The sequence below is a fragment of the Cataglyphis hispanica genome, chromosome 7 (genome assembly GCF_021464435.1).
Source record: "Cataglyphis hispanica isolate Lineage 1 chromosome 7, ULB_Chis1_1.0, whole genome shotgun sequence".
NCBI classification, from domain to species: domain Eukaryota; kingdom Metazoa; phylum Arthropoda; class Insecta; order Hymenoptera; family Formicidae; genus Cataglyphis; species Cataglyphis hispanica.
The window spans coordinates 5,133,872-5,156,677 of record NC_065960.1 but is presented as its reverse complement, the minus strand read 5'-3'; the positions used below and the strand labels follow the sequence as shown (position 1 = coordinate 5,156,677).

At 37.3% G+C, this 22,806-nt stretch overlaps 2 protein-coding genes across 3 annotated transcripts; one reads left to right on the top strand and one right to left on the bottom strand.

Annotated features, from left to right (window-relative positions):
• Positions 1 to 562: 562 nt before the first annotated feature.
• LOC126850830 (cytochrome P450 307a1-like) lies at positions 563 to 15,336 on the bottom strand. The gene is made up of 4 exons (XM_050594202.1): positions 14,572 to 15,336; positions 11,998 to 12,789; positions 9,358 to 11,677; positions 563 to 941 (listed from the first exon to the last, which is right to left on the bottom strand). The coding sequence occupies exons 1-3, from the start codon at positions 14,966 to 14,968 to the stop codon at positions 11,349 to 11,351; spliced, it is 1,518 nt and encodes a 505-aa protein (XP_050450159.1). The 5' UTR covers positions 14,969 to 15,336; the 3' UTR covers positions 563 to 941; positions 9,358 to 11,348.
• Positions 2,999 to 9,019, top strand: LOC126850820 (facilitated trehalose transporter Tret1-2 homolog). 2 transcript variants are annotated; one of them, XM_050594180.1, is made up of 5 exons: positions 2,999 to 3,198; positions 4,972 to 5,028; positions 6,559 to 6,697; positions 6,809 to 7,128; positions 7,378 to 9,019. In XM_050594180.1, exons 1-5 carry the CDS (start codon positions 3,190 to 3,192, stop codon positions 8,329 to 8,331), a joined length of 1,479 nt encoding a protein of 492 aa, XP_050450137.1. In that variant the 5' UTR covers positions 2,999 to 3,189; the 3' UTR covers positions 8,332 to 9,019. The 2 variants fall into 2 exon arrangements, with proteins under 2 accessions (XP_050450137.1, XP_050450136.1); XM_050594179.1 differs by having other exon boundaries at positions 2,999 to 4,235.
• Positions 15,337 to 22,806: the final 7,470 nt, after the last annotated feature.

The window sequence follows — 22,806 nt, the reverse complement described above, 5'->3', positions numbered from 1 at the left end:
GATGCAATTCAAAAGGTATAATTTAAGTAATGAGATAACTCAATATTTATTTTGAATACAAGATCTTTTTTTACTGTGTTGTGAAATTTCTAAAGATTTAAAAAAAAAAGATAGAAGATACAAAAACGTATTATGAAACTGCTTTTGTCATTTCAATAAAAGTTTGCAGAACGATGACGTAAACAGTGAATTATATATCAAAACATAGTTTTATATGCAGAATGTGCTTGCAAATTATGTTAACTTCGCGATTAAATTCGTACTAGTCTGAAATTCACATAAAAGAGATGTAATTTTGAGGAAGATAAAACGACACATATCGGATTATATTTTATTAAAATCCAATATTTACCGTTTAATATATACAATACTTTGAATGGAGATATATCCTCCAAGTAAAATCCAAGATAATATAATATCATTGTATTGTAAATATTTTTCCATTGCAGAAAAGTAGATTAAAATTTCGTATTTCTGAAGATCTAAAAAATGATATTGCGTAAAATGACATTAATACGTTTAATTAATTCAATATAAGACTTATTCGTTCTAATACCACACAATTGACAATTAAAAATTGTGACGTAATAGTATTAAAGCGCTGAGACAAGTATAGGTCCTTATCTAAGTGCTAATCACAAACAAGTCACGCAAATAACGCATCATTTGTTTGTTTCTGTGAATCTTCCTTATATCAATAGACGTAGGTTAAATCTTTTGATTTATTTTCACCGCAATAAAGCCAAACGGGCCCGGTTTGCACGGTGATCAGAATCGAATGTTGGTCGATAACGGGCATAAAAATATATTCGCGTGTCACATTAGAAACGCAACATTATTTACTCAAGATTGAAGAGACTTTTCTAATGCTGCGATCGGAGTTTACTCCGCGACTAGAATGTCATTTTGTAAACGATTGTCTTTTAGAATGAATTATATACCTATTTTCCTTTGTACAAATTATTTTTCGCGAAAAAGTCGAGCTCTACTTCGTAGAACTTTAAAAATTATCAATTCTAATGTTCTCCCGCAGTTCAAATGTGAATAAATTTATAACAAAATTTATAAATTCATGTTAAGCTATATTAAAAATGTACTGTACATATGACGACTTGACGATGTAAATACGTATATACGTATTATATATACATATATAAATATCTTTCGCATTTTATTATTAAAATCTTAAATAATAATTTAACAAATTGTGTTACAATCACGATAATTAAATAACAAACACAAAATAACGTACAATTTACGAAGCGTGGAGTGTCGGTGGGGTTTGATGGTGAAACAAAACGAGATGGGACGATGATTATCATAATTACTGATACTAATAATAGATGATAATAATAGTAAGTACTATAATATATATATATATATAATATATAATAATAATAAATTATAATAATATATAATAATAATAAATAAAATATTAATAATAATAAATAAAATATTAATAATATATAATAATAATAAAATATAAAATAAATTGTAATATATAATAATAATTAACGTAATAATTAGCGTAAATTCTGCGTCGTTAAACCGAAGTTATATATACGTGAATCGTTCGGAATTTAATACTAACGTTCTCAATCTATTGTGATATTCACTTTGTTAACATGTCAACGGGAGAGATCTCACCTTACGAATGAGCATTCGCCAAATGATGAGCAAGGAGTAATGATTTCTCCAAAACAATTCGTTCGAGGCTTATATATTTATTACTTGATTCAGCGAGAATATCGTGAATGATCTTGTAGCTTTATATGCGATAATTCATCACTGCAATTTTTAATCAATCGACTTAGAATAAGAAATTAAAGATCTCTTAATATAAATTAACATACAAGATTAAAATTTTAGGATTGACATTAAATGTTCACTTAATTAATTAAATTAATCATCTACCTACCACATCTATAATACTTTTCAAATTGAATCAAATCGTGTGACTCTCAATTAAATCTAGATCGCACCAAATATAAGATAATTAAAAAAATACGGAAGATAATTAAAGAAGATCGAAACTGGGCTCTGCGCTTTCTTGCGCTTAGGACATGAATCGAGAAGCTATTTTAACAACCTAATAATATCAGTAAAGCTTTATTCAAGTCGAATGCCTCTTTTTAGCTACTGATCTTCCGTAATATTTAATAAAAGCTCCGCCCACGTATGAAATGCTTATCCTATCGCTATCGAGCTTTGATGATATCGTATATTGTCTTTGCACTTCAATGACGCGCTATAAATTTTAATTGGGATAAACAATACATGACGAGAAAATGCGATTTTGATTAATAAAATTGATAATATTATGTTTTTTCGATTATCTAATATTGATTGATTTTCAGGAAACAAGATATATCGTATTTCTATATGTATACATTTGAGTTTAATCAGCTTAGATTAATAAAATATGACGCACCGTAAAAAATACCTTATATTTTCATGTACAATTTTAAAAATCTATATTTCTATAAATTTATGTTGAAATTTATAATGATCCTTTGAAACTTATACCATGTTGATATTTTATATAATCAATGGACAGAATTAAATAACTTATAACTGTAGAAGAATTAATATCTCAGAATTAATTCAATGCACAAAAGATATTCACAGACCTAGCATGTGAAAAAAAAAATATATAGAGCTATAAAAAAAGTTTTTAATCCAAACAAAATATTGTATATTGCTTATTATATTTGTTATACAGGGTGTTAAATTTCAAACAAAATTTCATATTTTGTTAACTAAATGAAATATCGAGGTCCGCTTTTTTTCACGCGTCTATTTAAAGTCAATTTTTTTTTTATCAAAATTTATTTGCTTTGATACAATACAAAAGTCTGCTGAAGTCGCATTTATTAATGCAATTACTGTGCCTAATCAAACATTATTACGCAAGCCGCATTGTCTTTTTTTTTTTTTTACGCGATCACCTCTTTATCAGTCCTAATATAAAGATGAAACGCGGTGGATGTATATTTGACATTCGCAAACGTCGCTCCGCGCCGATCCGGCAAATCGTCATTCGCTATCATTCGCGAATGATCACGCAGTGAAGAAACGTAGCCGGGTGAACTAGATAAACTCCCCGCGTCGTTTTCAGTCAATAACGAGTTCCCGGTTAATGTTGGTCACAATCACCGCGGCCAGTCACACTTCGCGCTAATCGAGAAGATGGCGAATGTAAATCGGTAGCTCCTAAAACTACTTGTAAAACTACTTGTAGTAACCTGGATATATTATTATTATATTTCGACGAGAAGAGATCGCTCGGGCTAGCGTGCCTTCTGAAATCCGGAGCTACATCTGAGACTTGGAAACGCGACAGTTGTTCGACAGAATTTCTCGGAGCAATATCTCGGAAATATTCGCGCACCTCGCTTGAATCGCAAGCAATAGAACAATAGAGTAGACAGTGTTTATTTATTGTTATATAAAAATTGAAGTTACATAATCTTGCGCGCCAGTAGATTATCCGCGGAATTCTATCGAGCGAAAGAACACGAACGGACAATTTTTAGCGGAATAAATTATCGTCAATATTTATTGTACTTATAAGTGTGCGATGATATTATGTGTGAAAGAAAGAGAATTAAAAATAGAAAAGGAGATGGCGCTTCTCGTATCTGAAGTTGACGAAATATTATGAGCGCGGAACATTATCAACGGAATATAATTCGCACCAATTAATTAATTTCAAGACGTGCGAAACTTTCTTTAAGTAATCGGCTCTCAAGTCACTCGTATCTTTTATACAACGTGTAAGCAGTCGATGAATGTTGATGAGATTTAAAGTACTTTGTGATATAATATCGGGATAATTATCGAATATATAAATACTCATGGAGGATTATAAAGAGATATAAAGAGTATCGAGCCGTGAAAGAAAGAGTGAGAGGAAAAGTGGTAGTTGAAAGATAAAAAAAGATTGATACCATTTTTTCAGAATTAGAAATCATATTTTTGTGCTTGATGCAGCCGAAATATTATTAAATTATTGTCGTCGTATTATTAGATTTGATTAAAATAATCGAAATAAAGAAAAAAGCATCATGGCGAATATAATAGATATTAATAACAGACGAACAGATATTAATGATGCGAATGAACAAACAGACTTTAATAACGCTAATGAGTTGACAGACGTGAATAATACCATAAACGCACAAATTGACGTTATCAATACAAATGGACAGAAATCGACTTGTGTTGAAATCAAGGTATGTATATATTTTATATAAAATGTAATGAATTTTTTTTATGTCATTTATATAATTTTTGTGTCACAAATAAATTGCTTTTTTTTTTTTTTTTTTAATTTACAAAAGTTACCTTTTTTTATAAATCTTACTGTTCTTCATGTTTCTTTTCTCAAGTAATCCTTTCTTCATTTTTTCGCCGTTATTGGTAAAAAAAATTTCTTAATGTGAATGATTCTTTTTGAGAATCAGTAACAGAGAAGATAGGTTCTTGTTTATTTTTCCGATTTGCCTTTTAAAATTTTCCATTATATAATTTTGCCTTCAATTATGGAATTATCGGGAATGCGTCACTTTTATTTTCCATAATTCTCTTTCTCTTCAAGTGAGGATTTATCTTTAAAGAATGTTGATGCATTCCGCATTGTGATAATACTTCAGAGTTTATCAAGTTTATCAAATAGTAATAGTCGTTATCTAATAATTTGAACATTATCATGAGAAACATTGGTACGCGTTGCAATTACTCGCATGCTCATGCTCGTTCAAAATATATTTATATTTGCACATATATTATATTTGAATATTATTAAAATTCTTTGACAGTTTTCTATTTATCATAAAATTTATAATACATGGATTATAGATTTTATAATTGCAAAAGAAATGCTACAAAAATTATAAATATATACATAATATGAAAATGCAGAGAACAATAATCTAAAAATCTCTATTAATTAATCTAGTTCTTTTGCAGATGGAACCCAGTGTTGACGAAGAAAAGAAATGGGAACGAGATGGAACAATTTATCAAGTATGTATTAAAATATCTTATTTACTTTTGTAAAAATAATGACATTATTTTTCAATTGATTATTTTTTTTAAAGACAAAAATAAAGATAATTTAAAATATATGTCATAATTACAAACGATAATATCTCTTATCAAATATTCAAATTTATATTACGTGAATGTAGATGACATCGTGGAATAAAGCTGGAATATCGCTGATAAAAATACTATCTCAAAATCTATATAAAAGATAAATAATATTAATATTAAATAATAATTAAATATTAAATTAATTATCTATAATTTATTGCCCAAATAATTTGTTTTTCTGTTTTTCGGTTGAATATTATTACACTATTCGCAGTGGTTGTGAAACATAAATAATTTCATAATAAAGACTATTAAAATGTGTGTAATTTTTTTGATATGTCAGTGTGATAATCTCAATAATGTCATACCACCGTCTATTCATTTTTTTCCGGTTTATCTTAGAATTGAAATACAGCATACGCAAGAATAAGATATAAATTAAAAATTAAATGATGAAATAGAAGCAAGATATGTAATAGAACGGATTTCCTAATCAACTCGATGTATTCGTGGAAAATTATACAAATTGTTCGACAAAATATTTACACTATCATATTAATAATGATAATAAACATGACTAATTCTGAATCAAAGAAAAAAAAAATTACAAAAGAGTACATTATCTTTATGCTTGCAGCAATCGGGTAAAGATCAGAAGAGATACATATTCATATAAACTAACTTATAAATAACGGACAAAAATCTCAGCTTCGTCAAAAAAAAAAAAAAAAATTGCTGTGATTATGATTTCCCTTATGATTTATCCGTATTACATATCTAGACTTCAGCGGCGTGCGTTTTCTCATTTTACAGCAATCAAAACAATTTTGCAAAAATTTTGATTAAGTTTTTATTGTTTTTTTTTTAATAAGGTTGCGATTCTTGGACAATTAATAAATGTTATTGTATATAACTTGTCCTTAACATCGCAAAAAATTCCGAATCTCAATATCATCGCACAGTGACGATAAGATATACTCTATCTATATTACACACAAGGTGGTTTTCTTTGACGTATGTCATAATATCTTCAAAATATGAGGCATTGAACACGAATTACATCATATTCAACTCTTCGAGCCGAATAAAATGATTTTTTATCGCTAGATTTTAAAGCATATTTATAATTTCGGCTGCGTTTCCTATCGCTCCCACGAGCTTTCGTTAAATCGGTTCTAATGATATTCGCCTGCATTATTAGTCGCACCGATAGATGCGATTACTCTGATAAAAAAATTCGATGATACGATGCCTTAGTTGACTTCAGCATATCATGGTATACTATCTGCAATGCCTCCCGTATCTGTTTACTGCGTTTTTCACGTCATATGCTTTACGACTATAAATTATCTGGTCGGTTTGTCAAAAAGATTTTTTCTAATGCTATTATCGCATGTTCTCGCAAAATTCCTCTCGATATCACCTGCCACTTTCGCCTGATTCGCGATATTCGTTCTTCAGGTATTGATGAGCTTATGCGCCAATGTCGTAGTGCTGGGTCCAGCGATGGGTTTTGGCTACAGTGCTGTGGCAGAACCTGCGATGACAGCTCCAAAAACCGATGATTTGCAACTCGACGCTGATCAGGCAAACTGGATGGGTCAGTGATGTAAAAATTTGTCAAAAGATTCTTTATGACTTTTGATTATAGGAAAGAGAAAATTCTATTATCTCCTTCTTTATTTTATGAGAATTATTTTTCACGTCACAGCTACTGTATCAGCGTTGGGTACACCCTTCGGTTGCTTAATCTCGAGCCTGGTAATGGGACGAGGAAGGAAGATCAGCTTGCTCGTGACGTCGTTGATCTCACTGGCGGGTTGGGTGACAATTTACATGTCGAACAGTTACGAGCAGATTTTGGTGGGGAGAACGATTTCCGGCATATCTACGGGCATGGCGTCGGTCCCGACGACGGTGTACTCGGCGGAAATAGCGGGACCGAAGTGGCGAGGCACAATGGTCACGTGGACCAGCATCACCACCGCTGTCGGTGTTCTCATCGTTTACATCTTTGGATATATTTTCAAGGTAAACGAGTTTGCGAGGTGTATTCAAATCATTCTCGTATCTCATTGTTATCACAATGTGTTAAAAAAAAAAAAACACAATAATAACAACTCTCATTTAAACAAGTCTGAGGTTTGTTTAAAAGTGCCATAAATTAAATGCGTATATGTCTGTGGTTATAATCATTGGCATATAATGTGTGTGGCATAAAATGCAAAGAATAATGCATATAATCCTTACGATTTTGTTTTTTTTTTTTTTATTTTGAAGGATGACTGGCGGCTAGTGGCCTTGATGTGCGCTCTATTTCCAGTGGTAGCGATCGCTCTAATTTTGCTAGCGGTACCCGAGTCACCACTATGGCTGCGGGATCAGAATCGGCCCGATGAAGCATTGGAGATCATGAAAAAGTTCCGCGGCGTACCAAAGGATCAACCGGCCCCGGCGGAACTTTTATTCGAGCTGAAGCCGCGGGTGCAGAAGAAGAATCAAAATCTGCTGCAGCATCTGATAAAGAGGAGTTCCCTGGTGCCGTTCGCCATAATGCTCATGTATTTCTTCTTTCAACAATTCTCCGGAATCTTCATTGTCATATACAATGCCGTCGATATTATGGACAAATCTGGAATCCAGGTGGATCCTTATATCGGCGCCGTCCTGATAGGCATTGCACGTTTCTTAACCAGTCTCCTAACGGCCGGCGTATCCCGAAAATACGGCCGACGTATTCCGTCGTTGATTTCCGGTGTCGGGATGACGATTTTCATGGGCGTTCTGTCGCTCTATCTCTATCTGGCCGAGAACGGAACTGTCATGTCGGACAACGGGGTGACCCCGGTAGCGTGCATGATGCTGTACATCATCACGAGCACTCTGGGTTACCTGGTGATCCCGTTCGCCATGGTGGGCGAGGTATTTCCGTCCAAAGTCAAGGACATACTGTCCGGCGTGACGGTCGCTATAGGTTACATCTTCAGCGCGATAACCGTTAAGACGTATCCTGATATGCTGAGACTGATGAGTATGCACGGCGTGTTTCTCTTTTTCGCGATTATCTCTTTCATCGGCGTGGTATTCATCTTGTTATTCCTGCCCGAGACGAAGGGGAAGACGCTGCGCGAGATCGAGGACATGTTCTGCAAGAAGAAGGTCTTCGAGCTACCGGCGGAAGGGGTTGTCGGAGAAAGAGTAGCTTCGAACGCCGTTGGTCTTTTAACAAATTAAGAATATTTATTGCTTATATGGGCAAGAGAAGTAAACCGCGAATTGCAATGAGTATTAAGTCTTCGGAGGAAAACAAGATTAAATCGCAATTGATGAAATAAACGTCACGTAGTTTTGTGATGCTTCGAGATGTAATGATCAAAAGGTATAATTTAAGTAATGAGATAACTCAATATTTATTTTAAATACGAGATCTCTTTTTACTGTGTTATATTAAGTAAAGATTTTAAAGAAGAGATAGAAGATGCAATTACGACAACGCTCTTGTATTACGAAAGAGTGTCTTGTCATTTCAATAAAAGTTTGCAGAATGATGACGTAAGCAGTGTATTATATATCAAAACATAGTTTTATATGCAAACTGTGTTCGCAAACTATGTAAATTTAAAGATTAGATTCGTACTGTCTGGGATTCACATAAAAGAGATGTGTAATCTCGAGGAAGATAAAACGACACGTATCGGATTATATTTTATTAAAATCCAATATTTACCGTTTAATACTTTGATTGATATATTTTCTCTTCGCAGAAAGGTGGATTAAAGTGTCGTATTGCTGAAGATCTAAAAAAATGATATTGCGTAAAGTGATGATAATACGTTTAATTAATTAAATATAAGACTTATTTGTTGTGATATACTGTACCATACATTCGATAATTAAAAATTGTGACGTAATAGTATTAAAACGCGGAGACACGAATAGATCCTTATCTAAGTGCTAATTACAAACAAGTTGTGCAAATAACGCATCATTAGTTTGTTTCTGTAAATCCTTACGTCAATAGGCGCAGGTTAAATCTTTTACTTTATTTTCATCGCAATAAAGCCAACGGGCACGGTTTGCACGGTGATAAGAATCGAATGTCGGCCGATAACGGGCATAGAAATATATTCACGTGTCACATCAGAAACGCAACATTATTTACTCAAGATTGAAGAGACTTTTCTAATGCTGCGATCGGAGTTTACTCCGCGACTAGAATATCATTTTGTGAACGATTGTCTTTTAGAATGAATTATGTACCTATTTTTTTTCGTACAAATTACTTTTCGCGGAAAAGTCGAGTTTCTACTTCGTAGAACTTTAAACATTATCAATTCTAATGTTCTCCCGCAGTTCAAATGTGAATAAATTTATAACAAAATTTATAAATTCATGTTAAGCTATATTAAAAATGTATTGTACATATGACGACTTGACGATGTAAATACATATATATACGTATTATATATACATATATAAATGTCTCTCGTATTTTATTATTAAAATCTTAAATAATAAATTAACAAATTGCGTAACAATCACGATAATTAAATAACAAACACAAAATAATGTACAATTTACGAAGCGTGGAGCGTAGATGGGGTTCGGTGGAGAAACAAGACGAGATGGGACGACGATTATCATGATTACTGACACTAATAATAGATGATAATAATAGTAAGTGCTATAATATATATAATATATAATAATAAGATAAAATAAATTGTAATATGTAATAATAATTAACGTAATACTCTAATAGATGCTCAATAATCAAAATAAATTATTACCTGCGAGGTAGTACAGGAAGAGAAATATAATCTGTCAAAAATCGAGAATTCGAACATTTCGAGAAAACGACGTCGTGTCTTCGCATTTTTGTTCTTTAACGCGACCCTTTACATTTCTTTTCTCCCCTGTCTGCTTACGTATTCCTAAAAAGAAATTACTTCGCACCATCTTACGTCATAAAATTTTTTAAGCGGCAATATACAATATAAGGAGGATAAAGAAATACGTGCGCGTATTATAATTTAATGACGCTACAAGTCGTTCAGTATGTGAGGCAAGAAGAAGAAGAAACGAAAGTGCGATGTACGACACAGAATTTACGCACGTGAAAAATATAAAATTCGCGCTTTTTTACCGTGAAAATTAAAATAAAATCTTCCGCAAAATTCAATGTTGCGAATATAGATTTCGAAGCATGTAACACGACACCCTTGTATTCAACAAGGATAAATGTCAGTTATGTGTTAATACACGTTTTAACTCGAAGATGCTATTGTTCAGTCTTCTTCTTCTTCGATTATCTTTAAGTGTTAAATCGAAGTTATATATACGTGAATCGTCCGGACTTTAGCCCTAGCACTCTCTCTTTCTCTTGTTGTGATATCCACTTTATTAACATGTCAACGGGAGAGATCTCACCTTACGAATGAGCATTCACCAAATGATAAGCAAGGCGTGATGATTTCTGACGAAACAATTTTCGTTTATGATCGAGACTTATTGGCCATCTATCACTTGATTCAGCGAGAATATCGTGAATGATCTCGTAGCTTTATATGCGATAATTCATCACTGCAATTTTTAATCAATCGACTTAGAATAAGAAATTAAAGATTTTTTAATATAAATTAACACACAAGATTAAAATTTCAGAATTGACATTAAATGGATTCGCTCAAATTAATCGTCTACCATCTATAATACTTTTCAAATTGAATCAAATCGTGTGACTCTCAATTAAATCCAGATCTCACCAAATATAAGATAATTAATAAAATACGGAAGATAATTAAAGAAGATCGAAACTGGGCTCCGCGCTTTCTTGCGCTTAGGGCATGAGTCGAGGAGCGATCCAATTAGCTATTATCTTAACGTTCTAATAATGTCAGTAAAGCTCTGTTGGCGGAAATCGAATATCTTCCACACTCGTTCCCGTATCTAACTCTCCCTAACATCAGTAAAGCTTCATTCAAGTCAAAAGCCTCTTTTTAGCTACTGGTTCTCCGTAATATTTAATAAAAGCTCCGCCGACGCATGAAACGCTTATCGAGCGTTTGACGATATCAAATATCGTTTTTTCAACCTCGCATTCCGCGATCGGCGGCGAAATTTTCGGGAGCCCAGCTCGTGATCGAATCGACACAGATGTCGAATGTGATTATCGATCATTCGACGAGAAGTCGAAGTATTTCGACTTTGTCGACCCGACCGGATTCGCTTTTTATCGTCGTCTTCCTATCCTACCGTCTCTCGAAATGAAAGTTGAAACTCTTCTCCGGAAGCGCCAGATTGCCGATGGGGACCTTGTAGCTTTCCTTCTCCACCGGAAGTATGTTGAAATTCTTCAGCAGAGTGGCTATCGTTGAGAAGCTGATGTACTGGACCATCTTGTAGCCCATGCAGGATCTCCGGCCGCCACCGAACGGTAGGAAGTGCTCCGGTTTCAAAAGTTTGCCGTTCTGTACGAATCTCTCTGGCATAAACTCTTCAGGGGATGTCCACAGCTCCTTCGACATATTCAGGTCGTAATTGTTCAGGAAGATAAACGTGTCCTTCTCGATCTTGTAGCCTGAAATAAAGAATCAAGTGAGCTCAACAAAATTCTTAAAATTGTCTCAGTTTGTTATATTAATAAGATTCGCAAATATTTATCGTTATAAAATTAGAGATCCGCAAATTTTACTATTTTGTAAATTATAGAGCGATTGATTTATTTGATAAATTATAAAGCGAAAAAAAAAACTACATAACGTTTGACATTTGACATTTAATGTTTGACATTTGACATTTGACGTTTGACATTTGACGCTTAACGTTTGACGTTTGGCATTTGACGCTTGATGTTTGACGTTTGATTTATCGTAAAAAAAGGAGAGAGAAATTACTCACCGGCCACGGAACTATCCTGGTTGGCCACGTGGGGAACGATCGGACTGGCGATCACTCTGATTGCCTCGAGAACGATAGCCTCCGTGTATGGCATTTTTCCCCTGTTCTCGAGGCCGACGAATCTGCCCGGAATCTCGACTCCGTCGATTTCCATTTGCGCCATTCTCTGCACGTGCGGTCGGGTGACCAGGTATCCGAGTATCTTGACGAGGAGATTGCCGACAGCCGAGTGACCTCCTACGATGTCCTCTAGCGCGAACATTGCTATGTCCCAGGTCATCTTAGGCTCGGCGTCGGTCTTGATGTGATTGATCAGACAGTCCACGTAATCCTCCTCGGGTATGATCGATTTCCAGTTAGCCAGGCGATCACCGATGACGTACTTCTCCATGAATTGCTTGACTTCGTGGGTCCAATTAATCATCCTCGTCATGTTCCTCTGGTGAAGCGGCATGAGGAACGGCATAAAGTCCGCGGCGTAGCCCTGGTTCACCTCGTAAAACACCTTGTCGAAATTCTCGACCATCTCGCGGAAGGCTACGTCGCCGAGGGGGAAGCTGCGCGAACAGAAGTAGTTGAGGAAGACGTTCGCGCACGTATGCATGATCAGCGGCTTGGCGTGCAGGCTCTCGCCGGCAATGCCGTTGAGATGATCGACCAGCAGCTCTACCTCGGCACCGATGATACCGTTCAGTTGGTTGTATCGTGTGGTGAAGGCACGGGGGAAGGTGTGCGCTCGCAGCATCTCTCTTCGTGTCTTCTGAACGTCCGACCAGTTGCAGAAGGCCAGGGCTGCAGAAAATAGAAATTCACACATACAATCCAGTCCATCTCGCTGAAATATCTTTCGAGAATTTATTCGGAGAGGATATATCAGGAGATATGAAAAAAAAATACAGAGATAATTTTTCAAAACACATTTTCACATTTGTTATTATACGGTCTTCTTTACTAGGTTCGTTTCTCGTTACACGACGATTTATAACGACTCGCAACGGAAGCAGCTGACGTCGGGGCATCGTGACAGCGAACATATACATATTCCACGAACGCATCGCGGCTCAAATTACCGAATCAAGCGGCGGCGTTGAACTTGGCCTTGTTACCGTGCGTTAACGACGCGTTTCACAAAACGTCATCGAATTACAAGAGAAAAATTTGTCGACGCGTGCTTTCTACCTTGCGCGCAAATTGTAATGCGAACGATGCGGCATCGATTCTCATAGCCGGTATATACGCTCGATATATGAAATCGAAGGCGGGAGAGAAGACGACGGGCAGGAAATGACCCGGTTTCACGCCACCCGAGAACCTGAAGATCATTTCACGGCTCGTCCATCCTCGCGTCACCTATTTTTTTACGATGACCCGGCAATATGTGTTATCAAGTCGGAATTCAAAGAGAATTGCATCTCGAAATATTTCTTTTTCGACTGACGTTTTGTGTGTAACTTGAAGAAATATTCCAGATTCTTTAATAATAAATAAAAAATACACAGATATTAGATATTTTTTTTATATTTTAAAGTTATTTAAAAATATATAAAAAAATCATAAAAAAATATATTGTTAACATGGAGTTATGAAAAGAATAAAAAAATTGAATAGGTAATAATATTCGACCTGCAATACACGAGAAATATATTCTAGAGATATGATTGTAAATGTTAAAATAAATTATTTTGCTATGTAATCGGAACGAATAAAATGAAAGGAGTTAGATTGATCGTCTCGGATCGCGGTGGCAGTAATTCTGGTAGATTAGCCTTGATCCTGTTTGTCGACTGCCGGGTAAGCGAGATACGCGTGAAAGTGGTACCGTGACCTTTCCGGCTGCACTTGGTACCGCTTCTCGCGCTGACCTTAGCACGAGTTTCGGCGAGGGGACCTGACGAAAGCGCCGAGAGAAATATGCGGTGCGCGACAAATAAATATCGAGTGCGTACGGTATGCGTGATTATATGCGTGTCTCGCTCACGTGTCTCGCGTGACACGCAGCAAGGTCGTTAGCAAGAGGAGCGATTTTTCGGGATTTTCGACGTGACGTTGAGAAGCCGTGACATTTCTTATCGGCGCGAGATGTTACATGGATGATTTGAAAACGATCAGCTCGAATTTCTGATCTTTAAGATGAGCGCGCGATCGACACATGCGAAACGGTTAACCGTGACCTAAAGCGCTGAGAGAGTGATTCGTCGCGGTTGCACGAAGCGTAATCGATCTCTGTTTCGACGAGCGATCCAAGAATTTTAAATAACACCATTAATTAATCTTAATTATTTTTATACCCGAAACTATCTCGAACCGATCTTACGATTTTTCGCTGCGCAGATCCTCGGCAAGAATTAAAATAAAATTACGGAAAAATTATTTGTTTTATATTTGTTATTTTTTATTTATACTATCTAAATTTTAATTATTATTTTTCTAATAATTAATCGATAATATTTTGAAATATTTTAATTTTAAATATTAGAATATTAATTCTTTTTTTAAATAAGGATTTTATTAATATTAATTTCGCGTGAAATTATTTTTGATGGCGAAAGAAGACATATAAAATAAGATACTTACAATTCTCCTTGTTGCCGAAGAGAAGATGATATCTGATAAAGTTCGGCCGGGAATCAAAGTGATGGCCCTTGGCGATCAAGATTTCCTTGATATTCTCCAATCCGTTGACGACGACGCAGGGTACGGAGCCCATCTTGAGCTTGATCACCTGGCTGTCGTAGACCCTGACGAGGTCGGCGAAGGCCTTGTAAGGCACATCGTAGCGTCCCAAGATATGAAGGGAGCCGAGGATCGGCCACGGCTTGGGTCCCGGTGGGTCCAGCAGAGCGGACGCTTCCTCGCCGTCGTACAGCTTCTTCGGCATCTTTCTCGATCTGATGTGATCCACCAGGATCAAGATTAAAGCCACAAGAGTGACGGCAAGCAAAAAGTATGTCGTGGCGCTGATGGAAATCATTTTCCGACACAATCACAAGATTCTTCACTAAAAAGTACTCGCTTCCGTTTCCTTTTCCTTGTCACTTTCTTTCCTTTCCTATGACGAGCCTGAAGAGAGTGTATTGTGGCGCTTCTTAATGACAAGTTTTATCTAATCTTCGGGATTTAAAACCTCCTTGGAGATAAAATCTTTTTTTCGTATCGTGACACACACGTGGATCTTGATGGTTCGACTGCTCCTGAATATCCTCGATAAGACAATTTTTTCGAGTTTAACGATCTGGACGATCTATCGCCTACTTCCCCAGAGAGATATCAACGCTGTCGTACGTGTCGACCGATCAGGACTCAAGCTCCTTGTGGGCCCGTCTGTGAACGGTGCGCCGATCTGGCTCGGTCTGTGGGGATAGGATGGTTGCCCGGCTATCTTATATAGCCGGGCGTAATGTAGTCAGCACATTTGCGTCGAGCACTGTGCGCCTCAACCCCATACATATGGATTCACGTTGAGACGAGGTGGGCAGCGAGAAGAAGGAAGAGAAGGAGGAGGTGACACTGGTGGTGGAGGAAGAGGAAAAAGAGGAGGAGGAGAAGATGGACACTCTTGTACGGATCGCAAGAGCTGTACCCCTCTGCCTTTACCTCAACGGAAACGAATTTCAAGAAAACCTGAAGAGAGACATACTCACTCACGTGGGTAGTCGATAGGGCCCGCAGCAGGATCCGCAGAGAGAAGGGAGCCGGAGGGAAGCGGCGCTCGCCGCGGCGGAGGGATGATCGCGAGATTGCCAGAGAAGAGAAGAGAGAGAGAGAGAGAGAGAGAGAGAGAGAGAGAGAGGAGGAAAAGGGCCCCGGATGGAGCAGGGAGGTAGTAGGGGTGGCTGGAAGGGAAGAGGGTGAGGAGGGGAATCGCATCTCTCGGTAGGGCCTCCTGGGCAAAGCAAGGGACGCTTCTTGCCCTCGACTTCTCTCCTTAAGGTTCCATCAAGTTTTCTGGCAGCCAAGATAGTGGTGGTTGTGTGCGTACTCGCACGCACTTTCAGCCGCGCCGAAATTATTTCGGTGTACTCGAACGTACGTCACGGGCGAGACATCAAATCGGCGATCGACGATAATTCGCTTTTGGTACACCGTACGGGGTACGTGGACGGAGAATAAAGTTTCGTTTTTCGCGAGGCGGTCGGCTGATACGACCGGTATGATGACAGTTGGACGCTTTGACAAGTATGCGAGAACCGAGTCGCATCGTGCAAGAAGGTGGATTATGGACGTGAATCGAAGATGCATCGAGAGAGAAATGAGAGGAACCAGATCGCGACCGCCTATGTTTTCACCGTGGAAACAAACCGAGGGGGGCCAAAGAGCCGCGTTTCTCGATACCATCAGTCATATAAATTAAATTAAAATTTAACTAAAATAATTAAAAATTTATCACTAGGATCATGCATTATTCTGTCATTACGTGAAAGGTCAAATTAAATTTTTGACATTTAAAGAGAATTATATTTAATGACATTTTCTATTTTTCTCTTTTTTTTATATATTGAAAAGAAGGAAATACTTTATTATATGTGTAGCGATCGTCATCTTTATTATCTGAAACTCTCCTGTGTTATCACGCTTGTTTGGGGCGGCAGACATTGTTTACGTCTGGAACGATTTTTCTCATCGGGAAAAATCAATCGATCGATCTTGAATTCGAAATCTGTCTCAGCAGGATGTTGAATAGCGTTATGTAACTGTGAGACAACTATGCGAATGCATTTCGTTCGACGAGAAGGAAGTGAAATATACAATTCCAATGAATGTCTTCTTTTCCTTTCATCCATATTAATTTAGTTTATCAGAAAACATTATTTACGTAAAAGACAAACGAATCTAATCATTCTTCAAAATTTCTCTGATATAAGATATTTCTCTGATTAAGGTAATACTTGCGATATGTATTCGCGTAACTGTAGCGTCAATAAGAAAAAATTATAAATTATAATTTTTCTTTTCAAAATTTAATCTCAAATTAATATCAATTATACTGTAGACGTAAACGAAAAATGCAAAATTGTAGAAAAAAAAAATATATTCCGCGAGATCTCGTGAAAACATTGTTCGCTATCCAATACTGTATTCTCGTATTCTGTTTCCGTTCGCGATTCTCAAACGGAAATTGGGGTGGCTGCGACACGACAAAAGTCGAAAACGATAGTAACGGAATACTAGATGTCAGAATTCAGCATCGCGCTACTAGTCAAAGAGATTCGTTATTTCGGATGAGGAAGCATACGAACGAGAACGCTTCTCGAATTTGTTTGAATTAATGAATAAAGCATAAGTATACAGAGAGCGATAGATGCGTATGTGTCTCCCTCTCTCTCCTCGCCGTGAGGCGGCGGGAGGGGGGAGGGGATTGGGTCCTTCCGTGAACCGCGTGGCTCAGACACACGCATATGTGACAACCCCCTCCCCCCGTCTCTTTCCTACCGGTCAGTGCCGCGATTTTTTTCCCTCTCACTCGCCGCGACAGTAAGAGAGATTACTTCATCCGTATCAAGTGGTATTATCGAGAGTTGATTTCTGGGAAGCTAGCGGTACCGGTCTCTCTCTCTCTCTCTCTGTCTCTCTCTCTCTCTCTCTCTTTCTCTCTCTGCCCGCTGCTTGTTGCCGTCCCAGCTCGCCAAATCAACTCTAGAGACGAGGCGCGTAACGGGAAAGTCATCTCTTCTTCGCTTTTGCGAGCGAACAGCCGGAAGCTGCGCGTTCCCATCGTTGACTGTTATCGGTCGTCGTTGTCGTTGTCGCGGGGCGATTTTTCATTTCGCTTTCGTACGCGATCTCTCCTCGCGGCCCCTGTCGCTTGATTAGCGCAGAAACCTGTTCGAGGGAAACGTCACTTGTCGCGTTTCTTTCCCACATACACCTTTTTTTGGGATTCAGGAGAAACAATTTGTCTCGCGTGTCTCGAATTTCGAGATTTAATTTCTTTTTCTTAAGATAATTGCGTTAACGTCAGCACGTTTTAACTATTCAATCCGAGTATCTTTTTATCTCACGAGTGAATTCTTATAAATTATCATCGCGTCGTGTCTCCGGCAGAAATTTTAATGACGAATGGAATAAAAAGATTTGCCATCGTCACGATCGATTATTTTTGGCCGCCAGTCTGACTAGCGCGGAATCAACCGTTAAATTCGTAGAATACGAACGTCTCTTCTGCGCAATCTTTTTATCGGCTTGATCTTAATCTCACTCGGCAATGCCTTGAGATCGCGAACAAAACGCGCAGTCGGCGAATCGGTCAGCATTGCTAACAGGGCTACGAGATGTATACGTGAGGCCGAACGATTCGTTATTCCGTGAGGGCCGACCCAAACCTCACGAAGGACCCGCGTCGACGAAAAATCGAGGCTACTTCGATTAGCAATGAGACGAGACCGAACGTCTCGATTCTCCGTCTGCCGTTTCACAACGCAATCACTCGCCTCGAATTTGATCGTAGTTTTTAATGCGAGATTTTTTTTGAAACACGTGACTACAAGCGAATAATTTTATCACAAATTATATAAATAATAATACCTAAAATATCGGCAAAAAGTATTTACTATTGCACAAAAATATATGATATTTTTTGTCCAAGTGATTAAAAATTATAATTATTTAGCGCCGATTAAATTATGTTTATAATTAAGAAGAAACATTGAATATGATTAATACTCTGAGGTCTCGCTAAATATCAAAATAAAATGTCAATTATATAAATAATTCCTCATTATGACAGATCGACAAAAGATGCAAAGTTAAAGAAAGTGACATAAGCAACGCGATGACACACTTTTGTCAAGTACTCGACAGCAATGAAGGACGAATTGAAATAACGATTACACACCGCTCGAGGAGACGAATCCCCCATTTTACTTACACATCTAAATAATTAATAGCATAAATCAAAACATAAAAAAATGTTTTTGAGAAATTAAAAAGAAAAAATCGAGCTCGTTAATTGTTTTAATTCGTTAGAGGAAAAACCTGAATAAAGTCAGTCTTGATTCATATATCGCGTTCATTTTCCTATCGTTGATCGCGGAAAAATCTTTATTGATATTCTTTTCTTGGAATGACGTAGGCCGTAGACTAACACGCGACGTTTATTTCTGGCGGATTTTGATCGGTGGTGGCAGCGCCGAGATCTTCTGGCCGGCGGATAGATGTGTCGACGATAAAAAGTGTGCGGCAGAGATATATTCCGAGGTGGCCGAATACACGAAGGCGATCGGCACCGAAAAATCAAGGCTACCCGGATTAGCAATGAACAAGATCGATAGCGGGACGCTGTCGACGATGGTCGGTCCTCGTCCTTTTGTCCTAAGATTTGTAGGACGGCGTGGAAGCTCGGGATTCACCGGAGTTAACGTCGTCATCCACCGTGGAAACTGGGTTGGGGACGCTTAAAAGTCCGCATCCAAGGACCAACCATCCTGCCTGATGATCGGTGTTTTTTTTTTTGCGCGTCGCACAACGCGGATGAAATTCCTCCTTGCTTTCCAACGCACGTGAACGCAATGTCGACTTCCGATTACGACACGTTCGCCGATTTATCTGTGAATTCTATTTGAGAGAGGATCTTTTTATCGCTACGAGATAAACGTGGGCCAAAGAAATTTTCGCAATACTTGTTACTCTGCCACGTGCTATTCGGGCAAGGTCTCTTCAGGTTCGAATTATATATTCAATTTACATTCTCTATATAATAAAGAAATTTATTAACTTTGACAAATCGAAAAGAAACTTCAATTTCGCCGTCTGATCGTTGATCTGTAAGGTGACAGATAAGATCAAACTCAAAGCGATTCATCGAGTTATCACGCGTCGGGAGCACGCGATAAATTAGCCAGGAGGAAAAAAAAGGGCATGGGTTTGATGTATGCAAATATATAATAGATGAGTGAGAGAGAGAGAGAGAGAGAGAGAGAGAGAGAGACGAATTGCCGGAAGATAAACGCATGCGGATTAGCAGGCGCCGGAATCGCATTTAGAAGAGCTCGCCGGCGAATGTTGCGCAAGAAATTATTGAAAATGTAACGGGCCTCCCTCATCCCCCTATCCTGGGCGCGAAATCGGGCCACACGCACACGCACGAGAGATATATCGTCTCTCCCGCTGACGTTGATCTGCATGTAGCGGTCGTCCCGGTGCACCTTATACGTGCGTTGCGCTCTAACGGTCAAGAGAGACGGCTTTTACATAAGCGCGGATAATACGCGCGAACGGGAACAGATATCCCGGTCGCGATGGATATTGACAATTGCAAAATTCGCGACGGATACATTTATGGAGAGGCGGCGGGTTCTCCCCGCCGTTTCTCGTCCCGTCTCGTGCGCGTTAAAACCCGTTCCCGAGAGTCACGCGAATCGTTAACCACGACCCATACGTTAGACATGCTGATGCCGATGGAAGGTAAAAGTTTTTTTACGTCTAGATCGAGGTGCAACGTGCCGAGAGATAGACACGGGCCGATTTCGAGTTCCTCTCTTACGTCAGCGCGAATTCGTCTTTTCCAATTTTCATCGTCGGGTCGTTCGAGGCGTTTTCGAACGCGAGAGGAATTTCGACGAGTCGCGTAATCAGATCGGTGTGATGCAAAGTATCGGATTTCAATTTGGGAAAGAAAAAAAATTGACACTTTGATTTTTGTCGGCGTCGCAGCTCTTTCGCGTAAAGACTGACGCTTCGAATTTTTTTTTTTTTTAATTTTTTTTTTGACACTTTATCCTTTCGCCAGAAAATTCGAAGTCAGTTTTTTTCTTCCTCAAGCGAAAAATGCCAGTAAAAAGAATTTGATTTCACAATGATATCGATATTCATTTTGAGGGCATATTGACATAGAATACCGTTTGAAAATGATACTGAGATCGTGTTCTTTAAACTGTCCATTTATCAAAATTATGCATCTTTGCGAGTAAAGTTTCGCAACGTAAAACTCTATTAATGTTAAGAGTTGAATAAAAAAGAATTAATACAATACTGTTTGCCAAAGTATTACAATGTATCGCCGCTACCTAAAGTCATTATCGAAGCGTCTCGCTCGTCGATCGCGAACGCGGGATCATTACGTCGTAGCTCACTCGTAACCGAGTAAATGAATAGGTATTTGGTTCTAGATCAAGCCGACGCGAGAATATTAGCATGAGTCGTAACGGCGCTTCGCCGCGAATCGGAGCGAGAAAAAGTGACAACGACAAAGTAGTCCATGTATTTCTCGTTGCCTGCAACTTTTCGATTTGTCTTTCTTATCGGCGACAGGACGGGATATCTTTTTATTTATGTGTGCACTTGCATATATTTCTAATTGCGCATATATTTTGTATATCTATGAAGGAGACACATTTTAGAATCTTCTAACAAACTTATTTTTTTTATTACAATAGTTTATCTGTAATAAATTTCCGTGTTAAAAAGATGTGTTAAAATGAAAAATATATTTTTATATAATCTGTATTTTAACATCAAATGTAAGTTATTTCTGTAAAAAAAATTTATTATACTTTTTTGTAATATAAATTAATTAATATATTTGTTACAATGTTATAAATTAATTAATTAATTAATTAATAACATTATAACAAATCTCCTATTTTTTTATTGAAAATATTTATTTATGAAAGAGCAACTGCATTACACACACAATTCATATTTGTTATAATTAATTAATTATTAATTAATTTAATAAAAAGAAATAGATTTTTAAGAATAAAAAATGGAGCTGTCAATAAAGTAGATTTTTATTTAAAAATTGCTTTTTTCGATCTATTTGTAAGAAAAGTTATTAAAAATATTTTTAAAATATTAATTTAAAAAATATTATTAGCTGTAAATTAAAAATATATTCAAGATATTAAGCAATCTACAAATCGTTATTTTTTAAACAAATATTCGGTCAACGCTTTAGTTAAATCTGTATGCAATTATTATTTTCGATTTAAAAAATTAGTTTTCTTTTTTTTTCTGAGAATTTATATTAAAAGACTTATTAGAAATATCTAATTTATACTCCACTATCTTAAGAGAAGATTCTACACAATTTTTGAATTACTTTTTTTACTTATAAAAATTTAATTTTCTATATCAATCTGTACGAAAAATCTCTCAATTTTCTCACTGCGAAGGAGGAAACTGATTTTGCAGGACGTCTGCGAGCAAAAGGAAGGGGGAGCACATTTTATGTATCTGCACCTGTATCGCGCGCCACATGAAGTGTTCGCGATTCCTCTCTCGGGGTCCTCTCCTCCTCTCCACCCTTACGATTACGACACTCTTCCGCGTCGATTTATCTCTCCGGTCGTCCGGTCGGTCGCGCCTTGCGCGGACGCGATGCATCGCGTGTGAAACCGGTTTCGGGTTTGCTCTCTCAGGTTTGAATGTCTCCAACGATCAATTTCACCCGCGGACGAACTTTCGCGAACGAGCGTCCAATTATCGCGGCCAGGCGGCCGTCCGATAAAAGGGAAATTAGTCTCCGCCCGAACCAGGCGCGATTAAATATCCATCTCTGTCGCCTACCGGTCACGCTTCTGCGTGGATGGCGGGAGAGCTCGATGAGAAAATTCTAAATGCTTTATTTAACAGTTTTATAAAAAAAATTATCAATTAAATTAGTTACTTAATTTAATAAATTTTTTTAATATAAATTATAATCTTCTTTATTTATTAAATTCACAAATTTGTCACGATAATTTAATTTAAACTCTCTTTCTCTCTCTCTCTCTCTCTCTCTCTCTCTCTCTCACTGCATGTATCTTGTCACATAAAACTTATTTAAATCAGATTTAAAAATTTTAATAAATTTGACTTGATTTCGAAGTATAA

Coding starts and splice junctions, on each gene's coding strand:
- LOC126850820 (XM_050594179.1), top strand. CDS start 4,068: ATGGCGAATATAATAGATATTAATAACAGACGAACAGATATTAATGAT. Junction 4,236..4,971: donor CGACTTGTGTTGAAATCAAG/GTATGTATATAT, acceptor GTTCTTTTGCAG/ATGGAACCCAGTGTTGACGA. Junction 6,698..6,808: donor TGATCAGGCAAACTGGATGG/GTCAGTGATGTA, acceptor TTCACGTCACAG/CTACTGTATCAGCGTTGGGT.
- LOC126850830 (XM_050594202.1), bottom strand. CDS start 14,968: ATGATTTCCATCAGCGCCACGACATACTTTTTGCTTGCCGTCACTCTT. Junction 12,790..14,571: donor CTTCGGCAACAAGGAGAATT/GTAAGTATCTTA, acceptor TATTTTCTGCAG/CCCTGGCCTTCTGCAACTGG. Junction 11,678..11,997: donor CCAGGATAGTTCCGTGGCCG/GTGAGTAATTTC, acceptor TCTTTATTTCAG/GCTACAAGATCGAGAAGGAC.